The 27632-nt window shown below is 40.5% G+C and overlaps 3 protein-coding genes and 1 pseudogene across 3 annotated transcripts in view; 1 reads left to right on the forward strand and 3 right to left on the reverse strand.

Moving 5' to 3' along the window:
* Positions 1-42: 42 nt before the first annotated feature.
* On the reverse strand, positions 43-13838 carry LOC100124136 (zinc finger protein 436). The gene is made up of 2 exons (XM_003426452.5): positions 13573-13838; positions 43-7498 (listed from the first exon to the last, which is right to left on the reverse strand). The coding sequence occupies exon 2, from the start codon at positions 4040-4042 to the stop codon at positions 2018-2020; it is 2025 nt and encodes a 674-aa protein (XP_003426500.1). The 5' UTR covers positions 4043-7498; positions 13573-13838; the 3' UTR covers positions 43-2017.
* LOC100115435 (protein N-terminal asparagine amidohydrolase) overlaps positions 13394-27632 on the forward strand; it is a 76009-nt gene continuing 61770 nt past the window's right edge. Inside the window, exon 1 of the mRNA XM_032600998.1 lies at positions 13394-13521. The gene's annotated coding sequence lies outside the window, so the exon portion shown is untranslated. The remainder of the gene's footprint in view (positions 13522-27632) is intronic.
* On the reverse strand, positions 16464-22169 carry LOC116417608 (odorant receptor 13a). The gene is made up of 9 exons (XM_031931509.2): positions 22108-22169; positions 18938-19057; positions 18566-18683; positions 18216-18483; positions 18020-18142; positions 17847-17943; positions 17622-17758; positions 16689-16821; positions 16464-16612 (listed from the first exon to the last, which is right to left on the reverse strand). The coding sequence occupies exons 2-9, from the start codon at positions 19016-19018 to the stop codon at positions 16562-16564; spliced, it is 1008 nt and encodes a 335-aa protein (XP_031787369.1). The 5' UTR covers positions 19019-19057; positions 22108-22169; the 3' UTR covers positions 16464-16561.
* Or197PSE (odorant receptor 197 pseudogene) lies at positions 24198-25633 on the reverse strand (annotated as a pseudogene).

The following is a 27632-nucleotide window of genomic DNA, read 5'->3' on the forward strand; positions in this document are numbered from 1 at the left end:
TTTTTTATATGGTTCTCGTCTTTTTTTCTTCTTTTACATCCATTTTCGTATTTTTCGATATATTATTTTCACTCATGCAGTGCTTTGTTTTAGTCTATACATATACGTGTAAAGTACATTTATCAAATGTGCAAGATATTTTCTTGTGATATCCTTTTGTTGCGTCGTCGCGATATACAACCGTGTATTATATGTAGAAAAATAAAATAAACGTGATATATTTTGCTTCGAAAAAAAAAACGAAAAACTAAAAATTAAACAAAATATTACATACAAGTACTATCAGCTATACTAAGTTAGTACAGAGCTCAGTCGTGTTCAAATTAATTAATAACGATCAGGTATCATCGTCGGCTAGTACACACACACACATATATATAATTTGAAAATAAAATAACAAACATAAATATTCAATACATCACATGTATTGGAAACTCATTCGATATTCATAAGTATAAAAATAACAAATAAATATTGCCTTCAAAGTAAATCTGTGATCTTTACTCCTGATTGTATAGCACCTATATTCGCGTAAACCATATTAAGAAAATCATTTATTAAGTTACTTTTCAAGTGTTGCCGTTGAATTTAAGTAAAATTTCATCCGCAAATACGTGCGTGGATATGGCCTCTCTTAATAAAGTTCTGAGAACGGGATAAATATGTATATACGCGAAATACACATTAAAACGCCCATTACATCGCATAATATATAGATAACTATATGTTTACTCTATTATCCCTCTTTTATTGTCTGCTCACATTTACTTACGCTAACTAAACTATTATATCGCGTTGGTCTCTTGTTGTTCATGTTCTAATTGTTTTCCTCCCTATACGACGGTATACACGTGTGATATAATATACGCTTCAGAACGAAATCAGAAACGCGAAATCAACAAAGAGACATTTGGCAAACAATCGACTGATGTGTTATATGTATAATCGGCAAAAAGGTCGACTCGGGCTTTGCGTTGTATCCTTCGGACTGACAAAAAGAAATGCAGAAGGCTGAACTATATTTATAAATTTCCTTGATTAAGTCAGTGAACACAATAAAATCTCACTTAGCACAGTTTTCTCTCCGCAGCGCGCTCGTATATTTGTTTTTCTTTTTCGTAGAGTACAGTCTCCTTAAGCCGCGACCGCGTGCGCGTGTGTCACGTCGCGACCTTCTGAGGCTCCTTACCAGGGCATCGAAATCTCTTTTTCCATAAGTCTCTGAGAGACAAACACACGAGGTACAGACACTTTGCATTTTGGTATACAGCTTTGACGATATTTTTATACGATTGGATTTATCGTACACGTATATATAAATATAAATATACAGATGAAAGGCGGTGCAGTTTTAATCGTACATCTATACAATATCGTGCGCTATTCTTTTCAACCTTAATCGCTATGGCAAGTATTATCGTACTATCCTTCACACAACGAAAAATATACACGTCTTACAATTTGGCCGATTCTGTATTATAATCGATTAAATTTCGCAATCGCACAGATGTCTAACTTATGGCACTACGTGTGGGAGACAGAGCGCCTCGTTACGCACGTCCTCCCTAAAACTCGATCTAACTCTAATAATCCAAGTCCATGATATCGTGGAAAAGTTTTAATCAGAGCTCGTTTAACACGGAAACCCTTTTGACAAAGTCGGCCCACAAAATTATTGATGGGAGTTCCGAGACTAATAAGTACAGTCCATTATATCCATCGAAGAGAAGAAGAAGAATACAGTCGTATCAAAAGAATATTTACCCTCGTCGTCTATGTGTATCGACGGATGGGCACAACATACAAGCGCGCGAGAAAAATCACTGCGGCCGAGAGGAGCGATGGAACATAAAAGATCCACTTTGTTTGCCCGGTACATAACACGCGTAATAAGATAGCGATCGATATTATGTATATACGTCCGAAGGGGCGAAAGAGAGAGAGAGAGAGAAGAAAAAAGAAGAAACGTCCCTTTGGCAAACAGTCCCGCGAAGATAGCATCCCCCCCCCCGTACGCTTACGTAGCGGTGAGGGTCTCGAGTATTTCCTCCGGAGTCTTGTCCATCTTCCGGAAGTTCTCCCAGTGCTCCTTCGGCACCGTCCACTCGAGGAAGACCTCGAGGTTCTTCCGGAGCGCTTCGAACTCGCCGGTGATCCCGTTGACCTTGACGACCTGCTTGCCGGCCGAGACGAGCGAGTCCACGAGGACCTCGTCGATGAGCCTCTTGCCGAAGCCCAGCTCGTCCAGCCGCTCCTGCTTGGAGATGCGCTTCAGCAGCACGGCCAGCAGCAGCCTCATCTTCTCGATGGACATGTTGCGAAAGCGGGCTAGGGCGCTGGCGGACATGCCGTCGTGGGAGCTGCCCGGGTCGGAGCTGTTGTCCTCGGGCTGGCAGTCCTTCTCGTGGGCCTCCAGCTCGTTCTTGATCCTGAAGAAGCTGTTGCAGCGCCGGCAGTGGTAGGGCTCGCTCCTGCCGTGGATGCACTTCATGTGCTTCTTCCAGTGGGGCAGCTGGGTGAAGCCGGCGCTACACTCGGCGCACTTGAACGGACGCTCGCCGGTGTGCCGCCTCGTGTGAAGCTTCAGCGCGGTCGAGTGGGCGAAGGCCTGCCAGCAGACCAGGCAGCGGAAGGGCCGCTGGCCCGAGTGGGTCCTCTGGTGGACCGTGAGCTGGGACTTTTGGGCGAAGCGCTGGCCGCAGGTCGCGCAGCCGTGGGGCCGGTCCTGCGCGTGGGTCCGCATGTGCTGGGGCAGGTGGCCCTTGAACGTCTTGTTGCAGATGTTGCAGAGGAAGGACTTGACGTCCCGGTGCAGGCACTCGAGGTGCTTCTTCAGGGCGTCCCGGCGTACGAAGCCGCGGCCGCAGATGTCGCACTTGTGGTCCTTCTGGCCGTTGTGCCGCTTGACGTGGAGCGCCAGGTTGGCCGCGCAGGTGAACGTCCCGGAGCAGAGCTCGCAGCTGTAGGGCTTGACCTGGCTGTGGGTGCGCCGGTGCTGGACCAGCTGGCCGCCCCGGGCGAAGCTCTTGTCGCACTCGGGGCACTTGTACGGCTTGAAGCCCGTGTGGGTGCGCACGTGGAGCTTGAGCCGCTCCTTCAGCGGGAACTCCTTGCCGCACTCGTCGCACTTGAAGAGCGGCCCGGTCGCGTGGACGACCTTGTAGTGGTTGCGCAGGCCGCCGCTGCCCTTGAAGCGCGCCTCGCAGAGGTCGCAGCGGTACTTCTTCTCGGGCTCCTCGGAGTCGTTCTCCTTGGAGGAGGCGTCCTTCTGGCCCCGGGAGCCGGCCTCGCTCTCGACGACGAGGTTGTTGTTCTCCTGCTCGAGGAGGTAGTTGGCCTGGATGATGTCGTTGATCTTGCTCTGCAGCTCCTTCTCGGAGTCGATCGCCGAGCTCGAAAGCTCGGGCTGCTTCTCCACCGCGGCGGCAGCGGGGATCTTGGGCCTGGCAGCGAAGCCCCGCTTCTTCTTCCTGGGCCTGCCCCTGCCCCTGGGCGCCGGTACGGGTTTGGCCTTCTGCTGTTCGATCACGTTCTCCAGCTTCTCGCTCTCGGCCTCCTTGCTGGGGATCCCGTCGTCGTCGTCGTCGTCGTCGTCGCCGTCGTTGGCCTCGGGGCTGGAGCAGGAGTCCCGCTGCCGGTAGACGTAGATCTCGTCGTCGTTCCTCTCCTCGCCGAGGTACTCGAAGTCGCCGTTCACCCCGTAGAACTCGACGTCGTCCTCGTCGAACGCGTCGCTGAGCTCGTCAAAGTTCTTCTTGCCCTGCAGCGTCGTCTTCTTCTTCAGCTCCTCCTCCTCGTCCTGCCCGTCGTCTTCGGCGAACTCGGTGTGCTTCCAGCGGTCGGCCTTGCGCTTCCTGGGGTAGCCGGCTCCGAAGTGCTCGAGCTCGTCGACCTGCCTCCTGGAGAAGCTCCTGAGAGCTTTGAGGCCGTCGGTCGCGTTGCCGTCCTTGTCGTCCTCGTCGCCGGTCCCCTTGATCCAGGACTGCTCGACGGGCCGGAGCTCCGTCAGCTGGACCTCCTCCTCCGGCATGGTGTTCGTCATCGCGCGCGTCGCCGCGTTGATATCGCCGCGCAGCTCGAGCGGCTCAGTTTATCTCCATTTATCAGGTCAGCACTCGCTGCCGGCAGGCAAACACACACCTGCGCGCTTTTATCGGATACCCCACCTCCTTCTCCTCGCTTATCGCGCTCGCGCTCTTAATTTTCCTCGCCGCGAGTTTCACCCATCATCTTCCGGCGCACTGTACGACTCACCGCTGCTGCAACCGCACTGCGATAAATAACGAAAATAATAAAGAGCAAAGAGAATCGAACTTCAGTCGGCGATACTACGGCTGGTAACGAGCAGAGCCGAGCGCGTGGAGGACATAGTCGCAGGCGTCGGAATCACCAGGTCGATTGCGATTGTCCGTCCGGGAGTCGCCTGCGACCTGCCTGCGCCGGCGATCGACTGAGAGAGTCTCGGCTCGAAAAAGCACCGCTGCTGCTGCTGCTGCCGGTTCCCCACCGCTCTCCGCGCGCTCTCTCTCTCTCTCTCTCTCTCTCTCTCAACTCGTACGCGTTAGCTCGCTCTCTCGTGTGTGTGTGTGAGTGTGTGTCTGTGTGACGTCGAGGCGCAAGCGCGCAATCGCCGGTTCGATAACGCCAGGCGCTCGGCGCTGCCTTCCCCCTTTCGTGTTTGCTGCGTGTAACTCTGCAGCCGCGCTGGGAATTTTCTTGGCGGGCCACTTTTCCTCGCCTGCGCTGATGCTCTCGCTCGGTATCCCCCTGGTTCTCTCTCTCTCTCTCTCTCTCTCTCTCTCTCTCTCTCTCTCTCTCTCTCTATCTGGACCTTTCGCTTGCAGACTCTCTGTCCGGCAGGCAGGCAGAGACGCCCTTCTGTCGGGGGGTGACGATTTTACGACCTTGCCTGTGTGTGGATGTTGTCTGTGCGCCCCCACACTACCCCTCGCCCGTTGCTCTTGATGGCCTTTATTGGCCGGATGATTTATCCGCTGCGATGCTGCGCCGCGGCGAGATTCGCCGATGCATCCGTGTCGCGTTTGATAAAGACGCGGCTGAGAAGAGCAAGAGAAGAAGGAGAAGTAGAGGAAGCAGTGTTTTAAGCCCCCCGAGGGCGCTTACAGGGCTCGATTTGTAATAAAAACGTTTTCGCGTTTCCAAGCTCGCGTCAATCTCTCTCCCAGGCTCTCTGTGTAATTCTCCCCTCGACCGCCGCGTACCACAATAGCGGGATACCTCCGGTGCGTGACGTCCAGTGTTTCCAGCTTAGCTGGCAGCAACCCCCGGTCCTTTCCACCCTTGCTGCTGATTGCGAGGGCGCATCTCTCTCTCTCTCTCTCCGTTTTTGCTCTCGACGTCGTTCTCTCTCTCTCTCTCTCTCTCTCTCTCTCTCTCTCTCTCTCTCTCTCTGGAAAGTTCGAAGACCCCGCGTGCGTGCGTGAGCTAGATGACACGCGGCGGCGGCTCGCTGCTGCAGCAGCCATCCATTTTTTCGCTCATATAATACACGTATACACGGAAAAATGCTTCTTCTCTCGCTTTTTTTCTCTCGCAGCGACCCTCCGCAACACTCGGGACTATTTGTCTCGGCTCGTTATCCGCTGGGATTACTCCCCGATTGAGATTTTTATGGACGCGGCAAGTGGCTATCTTTATTTCATTTTAGCGGCGATGCTTCTTTTTTTTCTTTTTTCCGGGAGAGCTAGCGTGTACTACGCTAAGTATACGTGGGACTTGATTAACTGCGCGGCTTGCTTTGATATGGGCTTAGACGGGGGATTTTCTCGCTTTTGCGCCTAGTCGAGAGCGATATGGGGTGAAAGAGAGAGACTTTTTTACGCGGGGAGATTTTTATGGGGCGATAGTTTCACGCCCACTCGATTGGCCGGTTAGGTATACTTATTGGTTCTGATGTTTTGCTGCGGAGAGACGGTGATTGATATGCGCTCGGGGTGTTGTATAATCGTGTGAGGAATAGCTGTACACACATTGTAATAATCACAACAACGATTTTTTTTTTAGAGCAGACGGCGGTTATTTCATAACGCGCTCACTATACTCGTACGAGAACAATGAATTTAGCTTCGCTTTTGTAGACATAGAATATAAACAACTTTGCGCACTCTCTGATTACGCGCCTATCGTCTATTATCAGTCTTTCGTTCAATTTCGTCGACTAAAAAAACAACAATAAAAGCCGGCTCTCCTGACACGTATCGATAATAGAAGCATTCACTCGTCCCCCCGGCGATCACTCCGTACGCAATAACTCATCCGCACGAGCGGCAATATAATAATCGTCTTCATATCTCCAATCGGCGCCGCAAATATTCCAAGCACCCCATAACCATTTCCTCGGGACCCTCCTCCCGAACTTCTCTGCCTCCCTCTTCTCTCACTTATTAATTTCGCAAAACGAACGCACGCCCCCTTCTCTCTCTCTCCACCCCTGCGCTGCTGCAGTGTCTTTATGCGTGTGTGTATACAGGGTATGGGCACAATGCGATGCCTTTATTTTCCTCCCCTGATCGCAGAGCGGAGAAGACCAGCAGTGGTCACCGCGCGCACATGTGCAGCCACGGCGGCATCGATGTCGCCCGGGAATTCCAATTCTGCACCGCTGCCTAGCTCTCTCTCTCTCTCTCTCTCTCTCTATCTCTCTCTCTCTCGCGCGCGCGCGCGCGAAAAATCCAAAGGGGAGACTATACCGTGTATACTATATATATAGCCGACCGGCTGAGTATACACTGGATGGGTATAGGGTGTGCTCTCGCACGCTCTCTATTACGAGGCGAAATAGCAGTCGCCTTTGGAGAAAAAACGCCGCTGGCCAATAAGTGCCTTCTTCCTCTTGAGTTTGCGTGGAATCCTCATGTTTGATTTCACCCGATTTCTGGCCGATTATTCACGGCTCTCTCGATCGCTCCCTATAACGCCCCTATTAACGCGTCGGGCTTTTTTATCCCTCGGCACGCTTCTTTCGGTTTCTTTTTTCTCTCTCTCTCTCTCTCTCTCTCTCTTTACCCGCTGCTCCTTTGGGGCTATCCCCTGCTTATACGGGACACGCGCCCGCCGGGGGGTGAAATCGACGACTAGTCGATATACGTTCTGTATAGAGAGCGGGGCCCTTAATTTGGCAGCCGCGCCGGGATTTTTTTCGATTAGGCTACCGCGCTTAAGTGGCCCGTGCCTGCGCTGTCTCTCTCGGTCTGCCGCAGCGAGAGCAAGTGGATATAACACGAGATAAGGCTCGAGTCCAATTAAGCCGCTGACTTCTCGTCACAGCGTGTATATTTCTTTTTTATCGTTTGCCTACGGCTACGCACCTTCTTTCTGACTCTTGATTTTTTTTCGGCTTTTACCAGTTCCGCTGAGGGATATATCGAGCCGAGAGTTAACTGCGTTAGTTTCTTCTCTCTTCTATTCCTTCTGGAGTTGAAGTCTTAGTTAGCGCCGAGGCAGCAGGGGCTAGAAGCGTCCGTCGCACGAGAGATATCTGAAATGAAAGGAGAGCAGAGAACACAATGTATAGGTATATATAGACAGTAGACGCAGAGAGAATAGGGAGGAGATAGAGCTCAGACGAGGCCAGTAGATTTTCCTTTTAGCCGAACCGAGAGACACGTGCGCGCGGTTAGTCACGAGTTTCGCCAATTTCTTTTTCCCGCCGCGCAGCTCTCTCTCTCTCTCTCTCTCTCTCTCTCTCTTTCGCTCTATTTCTTTTCTTCCCTCTGGTCTGACCCTCGCAGCACATACGCTTCGAAACTGCGACCCTCCGCAACAGGAGAGCGAAAGCGAGAGTCCATCCGGCGATCGAGAGTTACTTAGACCAAGTTTAACATTTAAGAGACTCTGCTCGACGCTATATATACATAGTGTGTGTGCGTAGAGGAGAACAGTTGGGGATAGGCGTGTTGGATACGAGGGAAAAATTGATGATTTTGCAGACACGTCGCCGGCCAGAAGCGTAAGAATTGGATTACACGCGTAGAGATTCTAAAAAGGGTTGAGAAAGAGGGAGGACTTTTGTGCCCGTGGCTTATACACAGCCTCGAAAGCACGAGCTTTTGTTCGAATCTCGAAGTATAATTATTAGAGAGAGAGAGAGAGAGAGAGAGAGAGAGAGAGAGCAGCGATCCCCTCTACTCTTTCATTCAATCTCTAATGCCAGGCCGGAATAATCTTTTTACATTTACTCCACCGGTTTCGGATTAAATTAGAACTGGCCCTGGAGATCTCGGGGGTGAACTCTCGCCATATGCAAAGCATAAAATGCAAAGCGAGTCCGTCCATTCAACGCACTGAAACAAGAGCAGAACGCGTATGCGTCGGATCTGTTCTACCCCCTCATACACACACACACACACACAGTCGACTATTTTTTTTTTCGACAAAGATGAGTCCGCTTCAATTACCCGGTGCATTGTAGTCAGCGTCGGGGGATCGGAGCTGACGAACTTTTGACGTCGACGATCGGCGCGTGGGAGAGCGAAAGCGAGAGCTGTTTTAAGTGAATTCAGCTTACGAGCCGTTTTTGATCTGCGAAATCACGGTTTAACGCGATATCCGCCGGCATCTAGGAGCGCGTTATAAATGCAAATGCAAAATATAATCGGGACTTGTATACTTGCCCTGTGGGTGGGTGTATCGAGTTATACATGAAATTCGCTGGGATAGGGGTATATACTGTATATAATACGCGCGGCTTTGATCCTTTGATCTGCATGTATGTATATGTATATAGATGCAGTGTATACGACGCGTCGCGGTTCCTGATCAATACAGTCGTCACATCTTGCGATGTGTATAAATAAACCGGGGAATTTTAGACCGGCCGAGATTCACGCGAGTGTGTTGCAAGCGTTGAAAATTTTAAATGTGACCTCGACTCGATTTGAACATTTTTTGATAAATTAATTATCGGCTACGCGTGGAAAGTACGATAAAAACGTTTTAATATAACGATGGAAAGCTTTTAAACGCACGCTTTGTTGTAAATCGAAAATTAATCAATTAAAAATACTATAATAAATACCCATCACCCGCCCCGACTTCGCCCGACCGTCGAATTATCCACCATTAGCCTCCTCTAAACACGAATCTCCCGGCCTAAAAAAAACCTCTACAAAGCAAATACACCAAAATCGTATAAGAGATCGAGCGATATCGGTCGCGATCGGCTCTCCCTCTCTAAATATACCATCAGCGTCGCATTAGCGAGATTCTCTAAAGCCCGGCGGGCCTGTATATATACACTATAGCGCCTCTGAAAAATAAAACAAAACGCGAGGAAAAATAATCGTGTTTTGTGTACATCCGCGCGCGCTACTATCGACGGCTTCAATCTTGACCTATACGCGTATAGTCGATTCCGTATGTCAGCGTAAATGGCCTGAGCTCGGCACATAATCGTAAACATATGTCGAGCTCGCTCTTTTGTACGCGACGCTGTGAATGTAATTACCGGCGGCGATCGATCGCAAATGCTCGGCTGTTTTGGAAAACACGCATCTGGCTATCCGAAAATTTCGCCGGCATTGATTCGACGTCGATGATGGGAAAATGCATTATTCATGTGTCAGCTCGATCCGATGACAAAGGAAAGTTTATAACGAGGATATTGCGATAAATGAAATTTTTCTGTAGGATATTAGCATATTCGAATGAGGCGTATACTGTAATAGCGGAAGGAATCGGTATTGGATTATTAAAACGGAAACAAATGAAATCAATGCTAATTGTGACGATCGTCGATGTATTTATTCAGATAGCTCGACGAGGGGGAAGCTAATATATATCCCCTCAAGACACACAATACACACAGAAGGAGAAAAAAACGCCGACGTAACGCCTCGATTCACGCGGCGCTAAACGATATCAAAGACAACAAAACGTTTCAATATTCATCGTTATTAGCCGCGCGCTCGGGCCGAATCCGTCCGAGCAAAGGGTATATAATCTCGACGTTTCCCTTATTTACCCACGTCACGCATACCTCCACACACAAACAAATATACAGAGATCGCCACGCGGCTAAATTGATTCCCGATGTAAATCGAGAGGAGAAACCGCAGCAGTCACTTTCTTTCCTTTCGGGGCTGATGAGAACGTCGGCAACCCTCGATTTGCTTTTCAAATGATAAGATTTTCGTAATCTTATCTGGCCAGCCATTCCGGCCGAGCACGCGCCACGCCGTGTGGGAAACAAGTGTCTGCGGAGCCTTTTTATGAGGGAATACACGAGGGTGCCGAAAAAGACCCTTAATCCGCTTGAGAAGAGATATCCATACCCCGCCTACTCTTAGCTCTCTACTCTATACGTGTGTATGTATATAGCGGGTGCCGCCATTTGTCAGCCCGGAAGAGAGAGAGAGAAAGTTTTTTAATTTGCGAGCCGAAAAAAAGCCGGCGGCTCTAGCTCGGACTCTCTAGGATAGGAGCCGACAATTAATTACGCGTTGCTTGCGGCCCTTCGTCCAATTATTTGCCGCGTCATTAAATTTGTCAGTTAGCTGAATTTATACACAGGAGACGATCTGGAGAGGAGCTTTGATTTTAGAGAGAGAGAGAGAGAGAGAGAGAGAGAGAGAGTGCGCGCACGAGTTGCGTTTTATGGGTGGTAGAAGGATTTTTGCGGGTTTTCGGGGAGTTGACGTTTTAATCGCGGTGAATCGGATGAGATTTTTATTGGAATTTATTTGAATTCTGGGGTGATTGATTGTTTTATGCAATCTTATTTAGAAGCGCTGATGGTTGAATACTAATTTTCAATCGTGAGGTCTTGTTAGTAGGTGAAGAAAGAAAGCTCTCAATACAGAGTATGTCACGTGTACATAATTTCGTAGATTAACAATTGAAATTTCACCTCATTCAACGAACGTCTGACACAGTATAGCTAACCCAAGAGTCAATCAATCAGTTCAAAGATCAACAGCACAATTCAATATCGAACTTTATATACTATCGGTCAATTTTCTACCGGAGACTTCCGTCCCAACGAGCTGTACACGAGAAAAATAAAATCACCAGGATCAATCCACCTCAAGCAGGAGAAAAAGGTGCACACACACACGTCCGACAGACATCCAGCCTTTTTTCTAATTCCACTCAGCCTAATGCCCGCACGGTATAGCCCTTCTCTCTCCCTCTCTCTCTCTATCTCTTTCTCTCTCTCTCTCTCTCTCTCTCTCTCTCTCTCTCTCTCTCTCTCTCTCTCTCTCTCCCTCCTTCTCGGCAAACAAGAACCCCGCGAAATTCAAAGAAAAGAAACTATACATAACAAAAATACCCAACCGCGAACGATCATTCTCGAAATCCCCCTCGCTCGCTCTATCGGTTATTTTTAATGAACTATTTTTAACTCTGACCCTCTCCTCTCATTGCGTCACAGCCGACAATAAAAGTCTCCTCCGTACTTCCTAGCGCGCACAGAAGCCACATTATGTCCCGAAAATTCCGATCATGAACTCCCTCTCTCTACGGCCTCTCCGTTAACGAAAAAGCGAGAATAAGAAGAAAAAGAGTCGACGACGAGCTGCTGGCGCTGCTCCCCCCAATCAGTCGGCTAACTTTATTTCTTCGCGCGCGCAGAGAAAAGCGAGAAGCCCAGGCTGCTCTGCTCTGCTCTCTCTCTCTCTCTCTCTCTCTCTCTCTCTCTCTCTCTCTCTCTCTGTGAGCTCGTATAGATTAGCCGCCGGGAGCTGAGCTGCTCACTAATACCCCGATGATGCAGCATCGTAGCCGCGCCTCTCTGTATACGCACGTGTACGCACTTACACAGCTGGAAGTTTGCCCTCCGTTTCCGTGTACGTGTGCGTGGTTACCACTGTCGTCGTCGACGTCCCGAGGCTGCGATGCCGGAGAGAAGAGATATATATATATATATATGTATATATATATATATATATATATATATAGAGAGAGAGAGAGAGAGAGAGAGAGAGAGAGGCGGGAGACTCCGTCGTTCCCTTTCGTTGTGACAGCCCTTTTTTGTTAACTCTCGCGCGCGGATGACTGATCTCTTTTTCTCGTTTTGGGGGATTAGTTTTTGCGCCCGATGACCATTGCGAATTTCATTTTTGTTTCGCTCGTTATACGAGCCGCAGCAGAGGGGCTTTATACCTTTTTCTCCCGTCGATGAAAAAATAATTAACGGAACGAGCGCGGGATTCCTTTCCTGCTCTCGGAAGCTGCGCCGTATCGACCAGAAAACGCTCGACCTTGGTGTTCTATCGTAGTATCGACGAATATAAAGAAAAAGTTACTATAGAGATTACGTCAACAAGTTGTAACTTTACTGCAACTCCGGGACAAATTGCCTCGATGATATACACGTACATACGCAGTGATTCGAACAAGTCAACGCCGCACGACCATGTGAATAATTAATCCGGCTCTCTTCTATACACCTATGCGAGATAGAGCACACTATATTATTTACTTTGATGCCTAATCTGTTCGAGCATGTCGGCTACTAAGTAACAATCACTGTTACACCACTGTTATCTGCTACCCTCGCGCGCGCGTGTGTGTGTCGCCTTTAATACACCTCGAATTACTTTCTGAATAAATAATCGACCTCTATACCGTGTACGGCTCGCAGAGATGCATTAGGGCCTTTTAGGGCGTAGCTATATCGCGTTAATTCGAGGAAACTTTTACGCAGCCTCTTTTATTAATGATTTATTTTTTCGCACAGTGTATAACAGCGAGTTTAGGAGTGATCTCCGCGAAATGGAATGCAGCGCGCATATGACCGAGTTCAAAAATCGAGGAATGTCCGTATCTTGCATTCTACTGACTCAGCAGCGCATATTGTTGAATCACACGTGAGGGAACCCGAGCTCAACGCGGCGATGCCTCCGAAATACAATTAAATTTTTCTTTCCATCGAGCTAATTATTTCTCAATATTCAATCGACGATAAAAATCGTCTACGCTAGCTACATATAACGATAAAATGCTACGACGACGAAATGCCAAAGCCGCTAGAGAAATCGCACGATAATTAAAAGCTAGAATTCTCCTCTCTGCTTCCTCTTCTCCGCGTTCACCTACTCTCATTCCAAACATCTTTCTCATCTCTCCCACCGCTTCTCTCCTTCCACAAGCATCTCTCTATATCCCTCATTCCCTCCCACTCGTTCCGTCCCAAAAAAAAACCACCATGAACCCGAACCCCGTCTCGACACGCATGTGCGCATTGAAGTTCCCGGGCCAGGTCCCCAAGAGCGATCATACTGCCCATCTTACCCTGATACACATACCCACACGTTATACATACACAGCAGTGCTAAACGCGACGACGATCTCGCGTTTCGCATTTTCGCGCTGCAGCACACGGCGCACGCGTGCAGCTCCGCGCGCACTCACGTCCGCGTCAGGCCAGGTTCCCATCGCTCGCGAGTGTATGCGGACTAGCTCCTATAGGACGTGTGCGTGTGTGATTGTGTGGATACCGAAAGTGACGAAACCCGAGGACATCGACGTCGCGCTGTGCTACTCGACTCGGTATATAGAGTACGTATACACATATAGCTATATGTGCGTATGCGTGGGTGCAGTACTCACCGCGAAGCTCAGCTTGCGAGCTCGACGACGACGAGGACGACGAGGAGTGTCGGATAGCCGCGAGCTTTCCCTTCGTGGCGGCGTCCGCTGCTGGCAGTCGCACTCACACAGAGCCAGACTGCGCCGTCGGAGGAGAGCGAGCCACCCTACCCGCGCAGCAGCTCGCCATCTTCGATCGTGTCCCCGCGACTTTAAAAAGCTCTCGCGCCGTCCTTCTCTCGCGCACGACCGTTAGGGTGCGCGCGAGCTTTGCTCTCTCTCTCTCTCTCTCTCTCTCTCTCTCTCTCTCTCTCTCTCGCTCCTCCGAGAGCTGTTCCCTCTCTCTAAAACTGCGCCTACTCCCCCTTCGCTCCTCGGCGTTGGCATTGTTGTCTTTTTTTTTCACTTGTGTTTCTCCCGCTGCTCTCGATGAGTCGCGCTCATTTACCTCCTACTCCCTCGCCTCTTTGCGGCGACGGGTTCGATGCACGAGCTTTTTGCCGCCGTTGCTACTATATACTTTACGTTTTATAAGTGTGCTCTCTGTCTCTTGGCGTTTCGAGTTTTAACATTATATACAAATGCGCGTGAGTGGGTTATATATAGATCTCGCGGCTGATGCGACTCTTGCTGCTCCACTGCGTGTGTGTGTATGTGTGTTTGCGAGGAGGGAAGGAGGAGGCCGAGCTCTGCTTGACCGACCGACGATTTTGATGTATGGCCCAAGCTCTGGGGGGCTCATGAATATTAATATATGGGCGATGATTGGCGAGAGACTTTTTCCCTTCTGGCGTTTAGGAGATGAGTGGATCTACTGCTATTAGGCGCCGGGGGTAGGCAGGGATGATTTGATGAGATATGGAAGCTTGTACTTTTATTGGGGGACATATTTTCCCTTGTATGGTATATAAGTGGAATTTTCGCACGTAGTTTTTATTTACTTTTGATGCGGTTGATTTTTCTTTTCACGTATAGACGTGTATTCAGCTCATGCGGGTGATTTGTTTTATCTGCGGCGATGATATACTATTTTAAATGACGGAGAATAACTCGTCGAGGATTTAGTTGAAATACGCATCGTCTTGAGTGAAAGAAGGCATGTGACCTGGAAAAGTTCAAGATATGAGTCAGATATGGATAGTCATATATTGGAACTTTATCAAATCAGTGGTATTTAGTGAGCGATATGCTCGTGACATTTGTTATTCGAAATGATATATAAAGCTTCGGTGTGTTTACGACTAAACTTGTAGCTTTTTTTCACAAAAATACTTGTATTATTTCGTCATACGATGGATTGTAAAAGTTATTATGCAACATTATTATCGAGTGCTTTTGTATTTTACTCTATGCAGTGATGATAAACAAATTATCGTAAATTAACTGAACTATTTAGAAAGTATTCACGGATAAGTGTGAAAATCGATCACAGCTGTTTGCAACTTCTTCCGTACTTGCGCGCCTACAGCCCTTTGAAAACCGCACGACATCCAAAAATCAATAAAGGAAGATTTCTAAATGCGGCGGATTTCGTAAGCTAGTCATCGGAGTTACATTCGTCGATTTATTTCTACGAAAGTTCAAACGTTATTTTCTAAACTATTGGCTTTCATTTAAAACGAACTCTCTTACATGACAAAATATACTAAAGTGACCGGACGAAGCACAAAATTGCATTGATTTTATTTTGTACCCGCTGATTCATTTCATTTTATACAAACGAAAGATATCTTGATCTTATCGCACACGCTCAACAGTCACCTACTTTTCATTTTCGATATATAGGGAGTAGATTATTTTCAAACTATTTTTTCAAATATGTATGTACACTTGTACATATGTCGCTACAAGTGTGCTTTGTTCGCCTTTGCTGGAGTTTTATGCGCTAATTGAAGTGCCGATAAGGAGCGAAACCGACATGATAAGATATAGTACGGGATTGGTAGTTTGATAACTGCAAGCGTTTTAAAAAGTTTACGATGTTACATTGAATGGAGTGAAGAATTATATGATTTCTAAATGTTAAATTCCAAACGTTTTAATGCTGCAATATTCGGAAATGCTGTATTTTCTTATCTATCTTTTATTAGCAACGGTATATTTTGATACGTATTATATACTAGGGATACAAATGTACAGAAAGTAAATTAAATTATTAAGACAATCTAGAAAATATTTGCTTTACAACTATGAAAAAATCTTTTAAAAATGACTTCGTTTTGTAGGAGACTTCAATTCGACTCGACGTATAGATTAGAATTTGAATTCAAACTCTCAGAGACTGCTTATATGAGTAGGAAGAAACTTTAAAGTGATTTCAATGCTTAAAATGTTCCAGCCAGGATTCATTTTACATTTTTAAAAAATAATCATGTTCAACTATCTTCTCTATTTATTGCACAATTATAATAAGTCTATCAAAGCTATCAGTTAAGCTCAATAATTAATAAATCAAATTATATTTTCTTGTATAGTAAGAGCAGTTTTCGCTATATGAAAATTTGATGGTAACCTGAATGCCTTTCTTATCATCAGCGGCCCCTGCCTATCCGTCGTTAGTGTTGAGCGAAGTGGTTGCAGGTGGCACCACGAACCGGCCTGAGATTGATTTAAACAAACGTATTTTCTTCGTTATAATTATTGATTATACTTTATGGGTACGCAAAGTCAGAGCAGTTGCTTTTCAACGCTGCCTTAGATATGATCATATTACAGCTTTCAAAGAATACTAACACCTTATATAATGATAGTGACTGTTGCCTATTTTCATCTCACTGAAATTTTTTAAAAAATAAACAAATGTGCGTATGCGTGATTTATATAGTGTTAATTTTACGAAACAGAACATATAATTCAAATAAATAAAATCAATAACTTCACAACAAATTGACTCAACGACATAATAGACAATACAGTGTTTAAGTATATATATATATATATATATATATATAATATATTTCTATTACTTTTAAATTAGTCACAAAATAATTACATCTTTGTATATTTATATTTATGTTACAGATAGGAAAACGGTAAAATATGAGGCAGATGTTTTCATAAGCTGGAACAAAAGATATCCACAGTTGGAGTTGAGTAAAAAATAAAAGTAAATGAAAAATAAGAATGATTTTACTCACGATTCCAAAACTTTCCATCGAAAGCGTTGCTATTTTGCCAGCAGTCAATTCGCATTGGTTAAATGAACGGCACATAATTATTTGTATGATCTTTATGGCTTTAGCGGAGGTCATATACCATTTACTAAAATAACTGTTATAGAATTTTAAGTTGATTCATTATTTATTACTAATCATTAATTTTAATAATTAAATTAATCATTTTTATTGGCCAACTGGTAAGTGACCATTGAAAATAGTATATTGTGTACCAAGGGCGTAAAGTGGGCTTTTTTAGGCCGAGTGTGGATTTTGCAGTACGAGTCAAGGCGAGATGCTAACTCGCCTTGACTCGTACTGCAAAATCCACGAGGCCAAAAAGCCCACTTAGCCCTAGTTTATGTAACGCGCAGACGTATTTTCGCGTTTTTTCGTACGTGTTAAGAGGGGCTGATGTGACTATTTTTTGACACGGCAACCGTGCTCTTGTCTTGTTCAAACATTATATAAAATAAATAAATAATGCAAATTTATCAAAATCAACTTTTTTTTTTAAATTACAAATAAAAAATTTTGCGGGCAATAAAGACTTTTTAGCAGGCAATAAAGGCCATTATTGCCCGCTGTTTGAATATGCGGGCAACAAAGGTTTTTATTGCCCGCTAAAATAACTTTTTTGCCCACCGGTCAAAAAAGAGTCAATTAAGTCCCTATTAATAGGTACGAAAAATGCGAAAATCGTTCGCGTGTTACATAAAAGCATTTTCGGACCTCATGTCAATATTTAGTTCTCATTTTAAATATCCGTATGTAACTATACACTTTTGTGTTACATACATTAAGAATTTTGCTGCAAATTGTTAACATTTCTACAGGGTGCAATCAATAGTTATTTTTATGAATTTATGTGCCATTACAAATAACTCCTGATCTGTTTAAGTTAAACATACTTACGAGGAATAAAACATTTTTGAACTACTATCGATAACTTGTTGGCCAACCCAGTTAAGATATAGCAAGTGTAGTATTACACCAATAATAAAAGCACCAGCCCGTAAAAACCTGAAGATCTCGTTTTCTGTAAAAAGCATCTAAAATTATTTTCATCGTGATTATATCGAATAAATATTTCATGATGAAAATATTCATTATTTAATTATGATTATTTAAATAAATTACTTTTGCATAAACTGATTCAAGAGCAAGTGATAATAAAAATAATCCTTCAACTATAAGAAAACATTTGCTGAATGAATTTTCCAATAAGTCAACGTTTCTAAGGAACAAAAAAACGCCAAAATAACAGATTTATTCGGAAAGTTGTATAAGCAAGCATTTTATAATAAATTAACCTTATTGTTTCATTGTGTAAAATCACAGCTCCTGCCATTTCTCGTTTGACTGTAGAATAATTTTTTTGCTCATATCTAGCCTCATCTGTTTTTTGAGAGTTTCCCATTGTCTCTATTCTATTGCTTATAATTCGAAACTATTAATCAAAAGAATGCCATTTTAGATTTAAAATAAAATCGTATTTCATTTCCATACCACGTTATCGCAAATAATCCACAAACGTGTTTAACAGTTAACACGTAAGCTCCATCAACGCCTGAGTATAGAAAGAAGCTCGTAAAATATACAACTGCAATATGCCCGCAACACCAATAATGATAATCAAGTTGATTAAAAATTACGTAATCTGCATAAAATGGTAATTGTATAGGACGTGTTCCATTTCGCAATGGAAATATCTGGTCCAAAAAATATGGTGTAAAGGGCATAAATGTGTATATCATCCAAGCGAACAGAAGATAATCTGAAAAAATAATATAATTAGTGTCATAACAGCTCTTATTTTGATTTCATATGTTATACTAGAAACGACTTGTAAAAATTACATGTATAAATCAGAACTAATGTTGTGCCTTGTCCAGTATTTTTCTCTAGTATTTTTCTTTCAGTTTTATCTTCAAATGTTTTCCAATCTTTTACTATTTGTAAAAGTAATAAGTCGAGCTATGTGTAAAATGATAAAAACTTTTAAGTACCAGTTTAAGAAGCAATTCTGCTATTTCTAAAGTTATATAATTGCAGTTCAGAAGTTATTATTACATTGAATGCATGATATTGAATAAAATTTAAATATTATTGTTTTAAATAATATTAAATATGTAGTGTTTGAAGCTCGAATTATTTTGTTTATAAAACTACAAATAAAAGGTATTACTTTTACACATAAAACTATTATGGCTATTTTTTTTTTCATGTACCTGTTTTGTACTTGAGTATGTAATGCAATATTTTGACATGCAAACAGTTGTAAATATTAAGGCAACCGTATTTTCAAGCATAATTTTGGAATTGTCCAAATTTCTTATTAGTATGATACCCTGGATTAAAAAATTATAAATGAAAAAGGATTTTTACTGAATATTCAGGAAATAGTACATTGTACAACAAGGGGCGAAAATGGGCTTTTCCAAGCGAGGATGATGTTTGAACACTTGTGTCCGTCTCGGGCGCCTACGGCGCCCTCGACTACCACTCGTGCTCCGACATCATTCGAGTCTGGAAAAGCACATTCGCCCCTCGTTGTTCACCGTGCTTTTTATAACAAGTGTATAAAGAAGACCCTTTGGGTCGCCTATGAAGTGGATCGAGAATGAAGTTTTTCGAGTCGTCCACTACGGTGGGCGTGTATAGATTCATATATAGGTGTGTATATATATATATATATATATATATATATATATATATATATATATAATTTAATTATTTTATTTATGTTGGAGTGTTTGTTAAAACTTAGTTTTAATATTTTGAAATATTATTCAGTTTTTGTTTTATTGTAGCTGCTTCTTCTAGTCCGTCGCCGAACTCGGCAGCGCATCTGCTCATTTTATAATTACTAGACTTGGCGCAGTGCGCTGCGCGCACTGTAGTAGACTATAATTTCATTAACTTATTAAATGGAATATAAATACTTGATTGATTGAAGTGATAAATACAGTGATACAGGATAAGCAAAGAGCGATACATATTGTTTTCAGCTCTGTAGCAGTAGATTTTTTTGGGATGAATAGTATTTTCCTAGTTATTTCCGCGATACGCAATGAAAATGCGCGAACCGATTTTGAAAATGAACGTGATACACTTTTAAAACTCTATGATAAAGCTTATCGCTATTGAATATTTTTAAAATGTAAATAAAGATATAATGGTAACATTATTATATCGTATTTATTGATATAAAAGCGTGGCAACTATAATAACGCGGCTCATAAAAAATGTTCATAAAAAGTTGGAAAAAGGTTAAATATTTGGTAGAACCCCACCTCAACGCAAATCTAGAAATAAAATAATCGTTAGAATTATTATGTAAATTTATTGAATCCTCACATATTATTGTTCTATACATATGATTTTTTAATATTACAATCATGTATACAATATAAAATATCATGCGTACAAAGTCTGTTTTTTGTTCGAATAACAAATGTACATTTATAGAAAAAATTTAAACCATTATATGATTAATGTTGCAAAAGATGAGCTATTAAAACTGATAATATACAGTAAAGCCCTTGCTAAAAAAAATTCTTTTAAAAAATACATTACAAAGTAACAAATTAAAACATCATAACCCTCCATGAAAAACTTTGAAACTATCATTGAAATAGAGCTGCATCGATTAGCATGTCATAAAAAAATCAATGAAGATTTAATACTTTGATTTTTTGATGTGGCGCATAATTTCTTCAAAGTCAACTTCATCTTCAAGTATTTCCATTTCTTCTATTTCTTCGTTTTCATCAACTTCATTGATGGGGTCAGGATTTGTTGGAGATGGCGATCTCATAGGTTGAATATCATCTTCGACTCTCTCAACACATTCAACTGATTCATGTTGAACAGAACTTTCTTGATTTAATGTAGAAGATATAGGATTGACAGCAAAATAGATTTTAGTATTGAGATGAGTTCCTCGAGCAATGAATTTGTATGACGGTGGTTTTCGCACATAACTCTCATTTCACCAAGTTGGTTTCGCGCTACAGACTTCAAACTCTCAGATATATTTGCCACATATTCATGTGTTCATTGTGTGCAGCAAGAGCTGAACTTGAATCTTCTGCAAGGAAACAAAAATAGTAATTATTTAAAATTTTTAATGTGAGAATCTTATTATATTATTTTACTTATAATTTATCAATCAAAATATATGCTCATGAATTAATTACACACCATCTCGCTTTTTCTTCGGTGCAGTGTTTCTTTTGTTGACATTTTTTTTTGCCTTTTGTTGAGTTAGTTGTGAAATCCAAGTCTGCCCAAGAGCAACTGGCTTCTGGAGAGTTACGTGTAGCTTGGCTAATTATATTTAAATAAATAAAGTCGCTAGAATTCTATAGAGTGAGATCATTTTTAAATAAAAAATTTGTAAATAAGTATATAATGTGAAATGGATTAAGGAAGGGCAGGGTATAATAAATTATGCTACTAAGCAAGTGAAAGTTGTACAATTAATTTTAAATGAATTTGTTGTATTTTTCTTATGTTGTTTACATTTTTAGGTTATTATACTATCATTCTCAAAAACATCTACCATTCTAGAGATTTTGAATAATTTCTTATTCACGGTGATATATAAAATCCCTAGTGATAAATTATCAAGTATTTCACTTCAGAATAACCCCCCCGAATCGAGCAAGCGAGCAGTTGTCCAGTCGAACGCTTCACTGACATCTGACTACGCTGTCATACTTCTATTAATTTCTTGTTCTTTTTTGTATTAATAAATATATGCACCGTCAGAAGCTATACCCTGCTTGATTTTTATTTTCAACAATTTATTAAAATATATTTTTAGTAAAGCTTTTAAAATTTAGTAAAACAACATTTCAATAAACTGCAAATTTTGAAAAATTTTGAGAATTTTGAAAATTTGAAAATTTTGGTAAATTTAAACATTTTGAGAAATTTTTAGAAAAAATTGAAAATTTTCCGAAATTTTGGAAAATTTTGATATTTTGGAAATTCTTTCAACATTTTTTAACGATTTAAAGCTTTAGCAAGGAGATGAACAAAAAAAATGCATCGAGCGGACCGAAAATGGTCGTTTTCGCCTTTAGAGCGATTTTCGGTCTGCTCGATTTCCGATTCTCCGATTATTCTAGGCTCGTTCTACCTATATAGGGGGCGAAAATGGATTGATTGATACATGTATTGTGATCAGGGACTCTCGCTCTACTTTTTTTGTGACGCTCGGAAAACCCCATTTTCGGCCCAGTTTATAGGTGCCGAAAATGGTCTTTTTTATGCACGTGTTATAAAAAAATATGTAAGGTAATTATTTGATCAAGTAAATAAATTATAAAAATTAAACATTAGAAACGTGATATTTAATTAATTCATTTTTGGATTATATAATCTTACTTACTTGTGGTATTGCCAAACATCTTTCTCATCTCTCCCACCGCTTCTCTCCTTCCACAAGCATCTCTCTATATCCCTCATGCCCTCCCAGTCGTTCCGTCCCCCCCCCCAAAAAAAAAAACACCAAGAACCCGAACCCCATCTCGACACGCATGTGCGCATTGAAGTTCCCGGCCCAGCCATCAGCGGCCCCTGCCTATCCGTCGTTAGTGTTGAGCGAAGTGGTTGCAGGTGGCACCACGAACTATTTTCTTCGTTATAATTATTGATTATGCTTTATGGGTACGCAAAGTCAGAGCAGTTGCCTTTCAACGCTGCCTTAGATATGATCATATTACAGCTTTCAAAGAATACTGACACCTTGTATAATGATAGTGACTGTTGCCTATTTTCATCTCACTGAAATTTAAAAAAAAATAAACAAATGTGCGTATGCGTGATTTATATAGTGTTAATTTTACGAAACAGAACATATAATTTAAATAAATAAAATCAATAACTTCACAACAAATCGACTCAACGACATAATAGACAATACAGTGTTTAAGTATATATATATATATATATATATATATATATATATATATATATATATATATATATATATATATATATATATATATATATATATATATATATATATATATATATATATAATATTTATATTACTTTTAAATTAGTCACAAAATAATTACATCTTTGTATATTTATATTTATGTTACAGATAGAAAAACGGTAAAATATGAGACAGATGTTTTCATAAGCTGGAACAAAAGATATCCACAGTTGGAATTGAGTACAAAATAAAAGTAAATGAAAAATAAGAATGATTTTACTCACGATTCCAAAACTTTCTATCGAAAGCGTTGCTATTTTGTCAGCAGTCAATTCGCATGGGTTAAATGAACGGCACATAATTATTTGTATGATCTTTATGGCTTTAGCGGAGGTCATATACCATTTACTAAAATAACTGTTATAGAATTTTAAGTTGATTCATTATTTATTTTTAATCATTAATTTTACTAATTAAATTAATCATTTTTATTGGTCAACTGGTAAGTGACCATTGAAAATAGTATATTGTGTACCAAGGGCGTAAAGTGGGCTTTTTTAGGCCGAGTGTGGATTTTGTAGTACGAAACAAGGCGGGTTTACCAGCCGCAGACGAGTACTGCAAAATTCACAAGGCCAAAAAGCCCACTTAGCCCTTGGTGCACACCATATTTTATGTAACGCGCGGACGTATTTTCGCGTTTTTTCGTACGTATTAAGAGGGACTGATATGACTATTTTTGACACGGCAACCGTGCTCTTGTCTTGTTCAATCATTATATAAAAGGCAAATTCATTTTTGTTTTTTTTTGTAAATAAATAATTGATTTTAACAGTACCGAATTTATAATGAGAAAATTGAAAAAAAATGTAAAAAAGTATTATGTAAAGGGTTTTAATGAAAAAAATAAGAAATTTCGACAATGTTAATTTATATTTAGTTATAAATTATGTATTGTTCAAGAACATAACAGTTTGTATATTTTTTATTTATTGATTGCAACGTTGAATTTGAATTATTCAATCTCCTGCTATAATGTATTTCCGTGAATAGCCTAATTTTAATTTTTATGCGATTATTGCAAATTTTATTAATAATGTCGAATTATTAGAAATTTAATAAATAAATAAATAATGCAAATTTATCAAAATAAACTTTTTTTTTAAATTACAAAAAAAAAATTTGCGGGCAATACAGACTTTTTAGCGGGCAATAATGGTTTTTATTGTCCGCTAAAATAACTTTTTTGCCCGCCGGTCAAAAAAGAGTCACTTTAGTCCCTATTAATAGGTACGAAAAATGCGAAAATCGTTCGCGTGTTACATAAAAGCATTTTCGGACCTCATGTCAATATTTAGTTCTCATTTTAAATATCCGTATGTATATGTATATATAATAACTATACACTTTTGTGTTACATACATTAAGAATTTTGCTGCAAATTGTTAACATTTCTACAGGGTGCAATCAATAGTTATTTTTATGAATTTATGTGCCATTACAAATAACTCCTGATCTGTTTAAGTTAAAAATACTTACGAGGAATAAAATATTTTTGAACTACTATCGATAACTTGTTGGCCAACCCAGTTAAGATATAGCAAGTGTATTATTACACCAATAATAAAAGCACCAGACCGTAAAAACTTGAAGATCTCGTTTTCTATAAAAAGCATCTAAAATTATTTTCGTCATGATTATATCCAATAAATATTTCATGATGAAAATATTCATTATTTAATTATGATTATTTAAATAAATTACTTTTGCATAAACTGATTCAAGAGCAAGTCCAATTACACATAATCCTTCAACTATAAGAAAACATTTGCTGAATGAATTTTCCAATAAGTCAACGCTTCTAAGGAACAAAAAAACGCCAAAATAACAGATTTATTCGGAAAGTTGTATAAGCAAGCATATTATACTAAATTAACCTTATTGTTTCATTGTGTAAAATCACAGCTCCTGCCATTTCTCCTTTGACTGTAGAATAATTTTTTTGCTCATATCTAGCCTCATCTGTTTTTTGAGAGTTTCCCATTGTCTCTATTCTATTGCTTATAATTCGAAACTATTAATCAAAAGAATGCCATTTTAGATTTACAATAAAATCGTATTTCATTTCCATACCACGTTATCGCAAATAATCCACAAACGTGTTTAACAGTTAACACGTAAGCTCCATCAACGCCTGAGTATAGAAAGAAGCTCGTAAAATATACAACTGCAATATGCCCGCAACACCAATAATGATAATCAAGTTGATTAAAAATTACGTAATCTGCATAAAATGGTAATTGTATAGGACGTGTTCCATTTCGCAATGGAAATATCTGGTCCAAAAAATATGGTGTAAAGGGCATAAATGTGTATATCATCCAAGCGAACAGAAGATAATCTGAAAAAATAATATAATTAGTGTCATAACAGCTCTTATTTTGATTTCATATGTTATACTAAAAACGACTTGTAAAAATTACATGTATAAATCAGAACTAATGCTCTGCCTTGTCCAGTATTTTTCTCTAGTATTTTTCTTTCAGTTTTATCTTCCAATGTTTTCCAATCTTTTACTATTTGTAAAAGTAATAAGTCGAGCTATGTGTAAAATGATAAAAACTTTTGAGTACCAGTTTAAGAAGCAATTCTGCTATTTCTAAAGTTATATAATTGCAGTTCAGAAGTTATTATTACATTGAATGCATGATATTGAATAAAATTTAAATATTATTGTTTTAAATAATATTAAATATGTAGTGTTTGAAGCTCGAATTATTTTGTTTATAAAACTACAAATAAAAGGCATTACTTTTACACATAAAACTATTATGGCTATTTTTTTTTCATGTACCTGTTTTGCACTTGAGTATGTAACGGAATATTTTGACATGCAAACAGTTGTAAACATTAAGGCAACCGTATTTTCAAGCATAATTTTGGAATTGTCCAAATTTCTTATTAGTATGATACCCTGGATTAAAAAATTATAAATGAAAAAGGATTTTTACTGAATATTCAGGAAATAGTACATTGTACAACAAGGGGCGAAAATGGGCTTTTCCAAGCGAGGATGATGTTTGAACACTCGTGTCCGTCTCGGGCGCCTACGGCGCCCTCGACTACCACTCGTGCTCCGACATCATTCGAGTCTGGAAAAGCACATTCGCCCCTCGTTGTTCACCGTGCTTTTTATAACAAGTGTATAAGGAAGACCCTTTGGGTCGCCTATGAAGTGGATCGAGAATGAAGTTTTTCGAGTCGTCCACTACGGTGGGCGTGTATAGATTCATATATATGTGTATATATATATATATATATATATATAATTTAATTATTTTATTTATGTTGGAGTGTTTGTTAAAACTTAGTTTTAATATTTTGAAATATTATTCAGTTTTTGTTTTATTGTAGCTGGGAAAACCCAAGAACAGAGCCGTGCCTAGTCCGTCGCCGAACTCGGCAGCGCATCTGCTCATTTTATAATTACTAGACTTGGCGCAGTGCGCTGCGCGCACTGTAGTAGACTATAATTTCATTAACTTATTAAATGGAATATAAATACTTGATTGATTGAAGTGATAAATACAGTGATACAGGATAAGCAAAGAGCGATACATATTGTTTTCAGTTCTGTAGCAGTAGATTTTTTTGGGATGAATAGTATTTTCCTAGTTATTTCCGCGATACGCAATGAAAATGCGCGAACCGATTTTGAAAATGAACGTGATACACTTTTAAAACTCTATGATAAAGCTTATCGCTATTGAATATTTTTAAAATGTAAATAAAGATATAATGGTAACATTATTATATCGTATTTATTGATATAAAAGCGTGGCAACTATAATAACGCGGCTCATAAAAAATGTTCATAAAAAGTTGGAAAAAGGTTAAATATTTGGTAGAACCCCACCTCAACGCAAATCTAGAAATAAGATAATCGTTAGAATTATTATGTAAATTTATTGAATCCTCACATATTATTGTTCTATTTTTTAATATTACAATCATGTATACAATATAAAATATCATGCGTACAAAGTCTGTTTTTTGTTCGAATAACAAATGTACATTTATAGAAAAAATTTAAACCATTATATGATTAATGTTGCAAAAGATGAGCTATTAAAACTGATAATATACAGTAAAGCCCTTGCTAAAAAAAATTCTTTTAAAAAATACATTACAAAGTAAAAAATTAAAACATCATAACCCTCCATGAAAAACTTTGAAACTATCATTGAAATAGAGCTGCATCGATTAGCATGTCATAAAAAAATCAATGAAGATTTAATACTTTGATTTTTTGATGTGGCGCATAATTTCTTCAAAGTCAACTTCATCTTCAAGTATTTCCATTTCTTCTATTTCTTCGTTTTCATCAACTTCATTGATGGGGTCAGGATTTGTTGGAGATGGCGATCTCATAGGTTGAATATCATCTTCGACTCGCTCAACACATTCAACTGATTCATGTTGAACAGAACTTTCTTGATTTAATGTAGAAGATATAGGATTGACAGCAAAATAGATTTTAGTATTGAGATGAGTTCCTCGAGCAATGAATTTGTATGACGGTGGTTTTCGCACATAACTCTCATTTCATCAAGTTGGTTTCGCGCTACAGACTTCAAACTCTCAGATATATTTGCCACATATTCATGTGTTCATTGTGTGCAGCAAGAGCTGAACTTGAATCTTCTGCAAGGAAACAAAAATAGTAATTATTTAAAATTTTTAATGTGAGAATCTTATTATATTATTTTACTTATAATTTATCAATCAAAATATATGCTCATGAATTAATTACACACCATCTCGCTTTTTCTTCGGTGCAGTGTTTCTTTTGTTGACATTTTTTTTTGCCTTTTGTTGAGTTAGTTGTGAAATCCAAGTCTGCCCAAGAGCAACTGGCTTCTGGAGAGTTACGTGTAGCTTGGCTAATTATATTTAAATAAATATAGTCGCTA

This window comes from Nasonia vitripennis, chromosome 5 (assembly GCF_009193385.2).
Source record: "Nasonia vitripennis strain AsymCx chromosome 5, Nvit_psr_1.1, whole genome shotgun sequence".
In the NCBI taxonomy this organism is placed as follows: Eukaryota; Metazoa; Arthropoda; class Insecta; order Hymenoptera; family Pteromalidae; genus Nasonia; species Nasonia vitripennis.

What these genes read in the sequence shown, in the direction of transcription:
- LOC100124136 (XM_003426452.5), bottom strand. Translation starts at nt 4,042, where the DNA reads ATGACGAACACCATGCCGGAGGAGGAGGTCCAGCTGACGGAGCTCCGG.
- LOC116417608 (XM_031931509.2), bottom strand. Translation starts at nt 19,018, where the DNA reads ATGCTTGAAAATACGGTTGCCTTAATATTTACAACTGTTTGCATGTCA. An exon ending in TCAAAAATGTTTTATTCCTC is followed by an intron (nt 16,822 to 17,621) that starts GTAAGTATGTTT and finishes ATTCTATAACAG; the next exon opens with TTATTTTAGTAAATGGTATA. An exon ending in CGATGGAAAGTTTTGGAATC is followed by an intron (nt 16,613 to 16,688) that starts GTGAGTAAAATC and finishes CTTTTGTTCCAG; the next exon opens with CTTATGAAAACATCTGCCTC.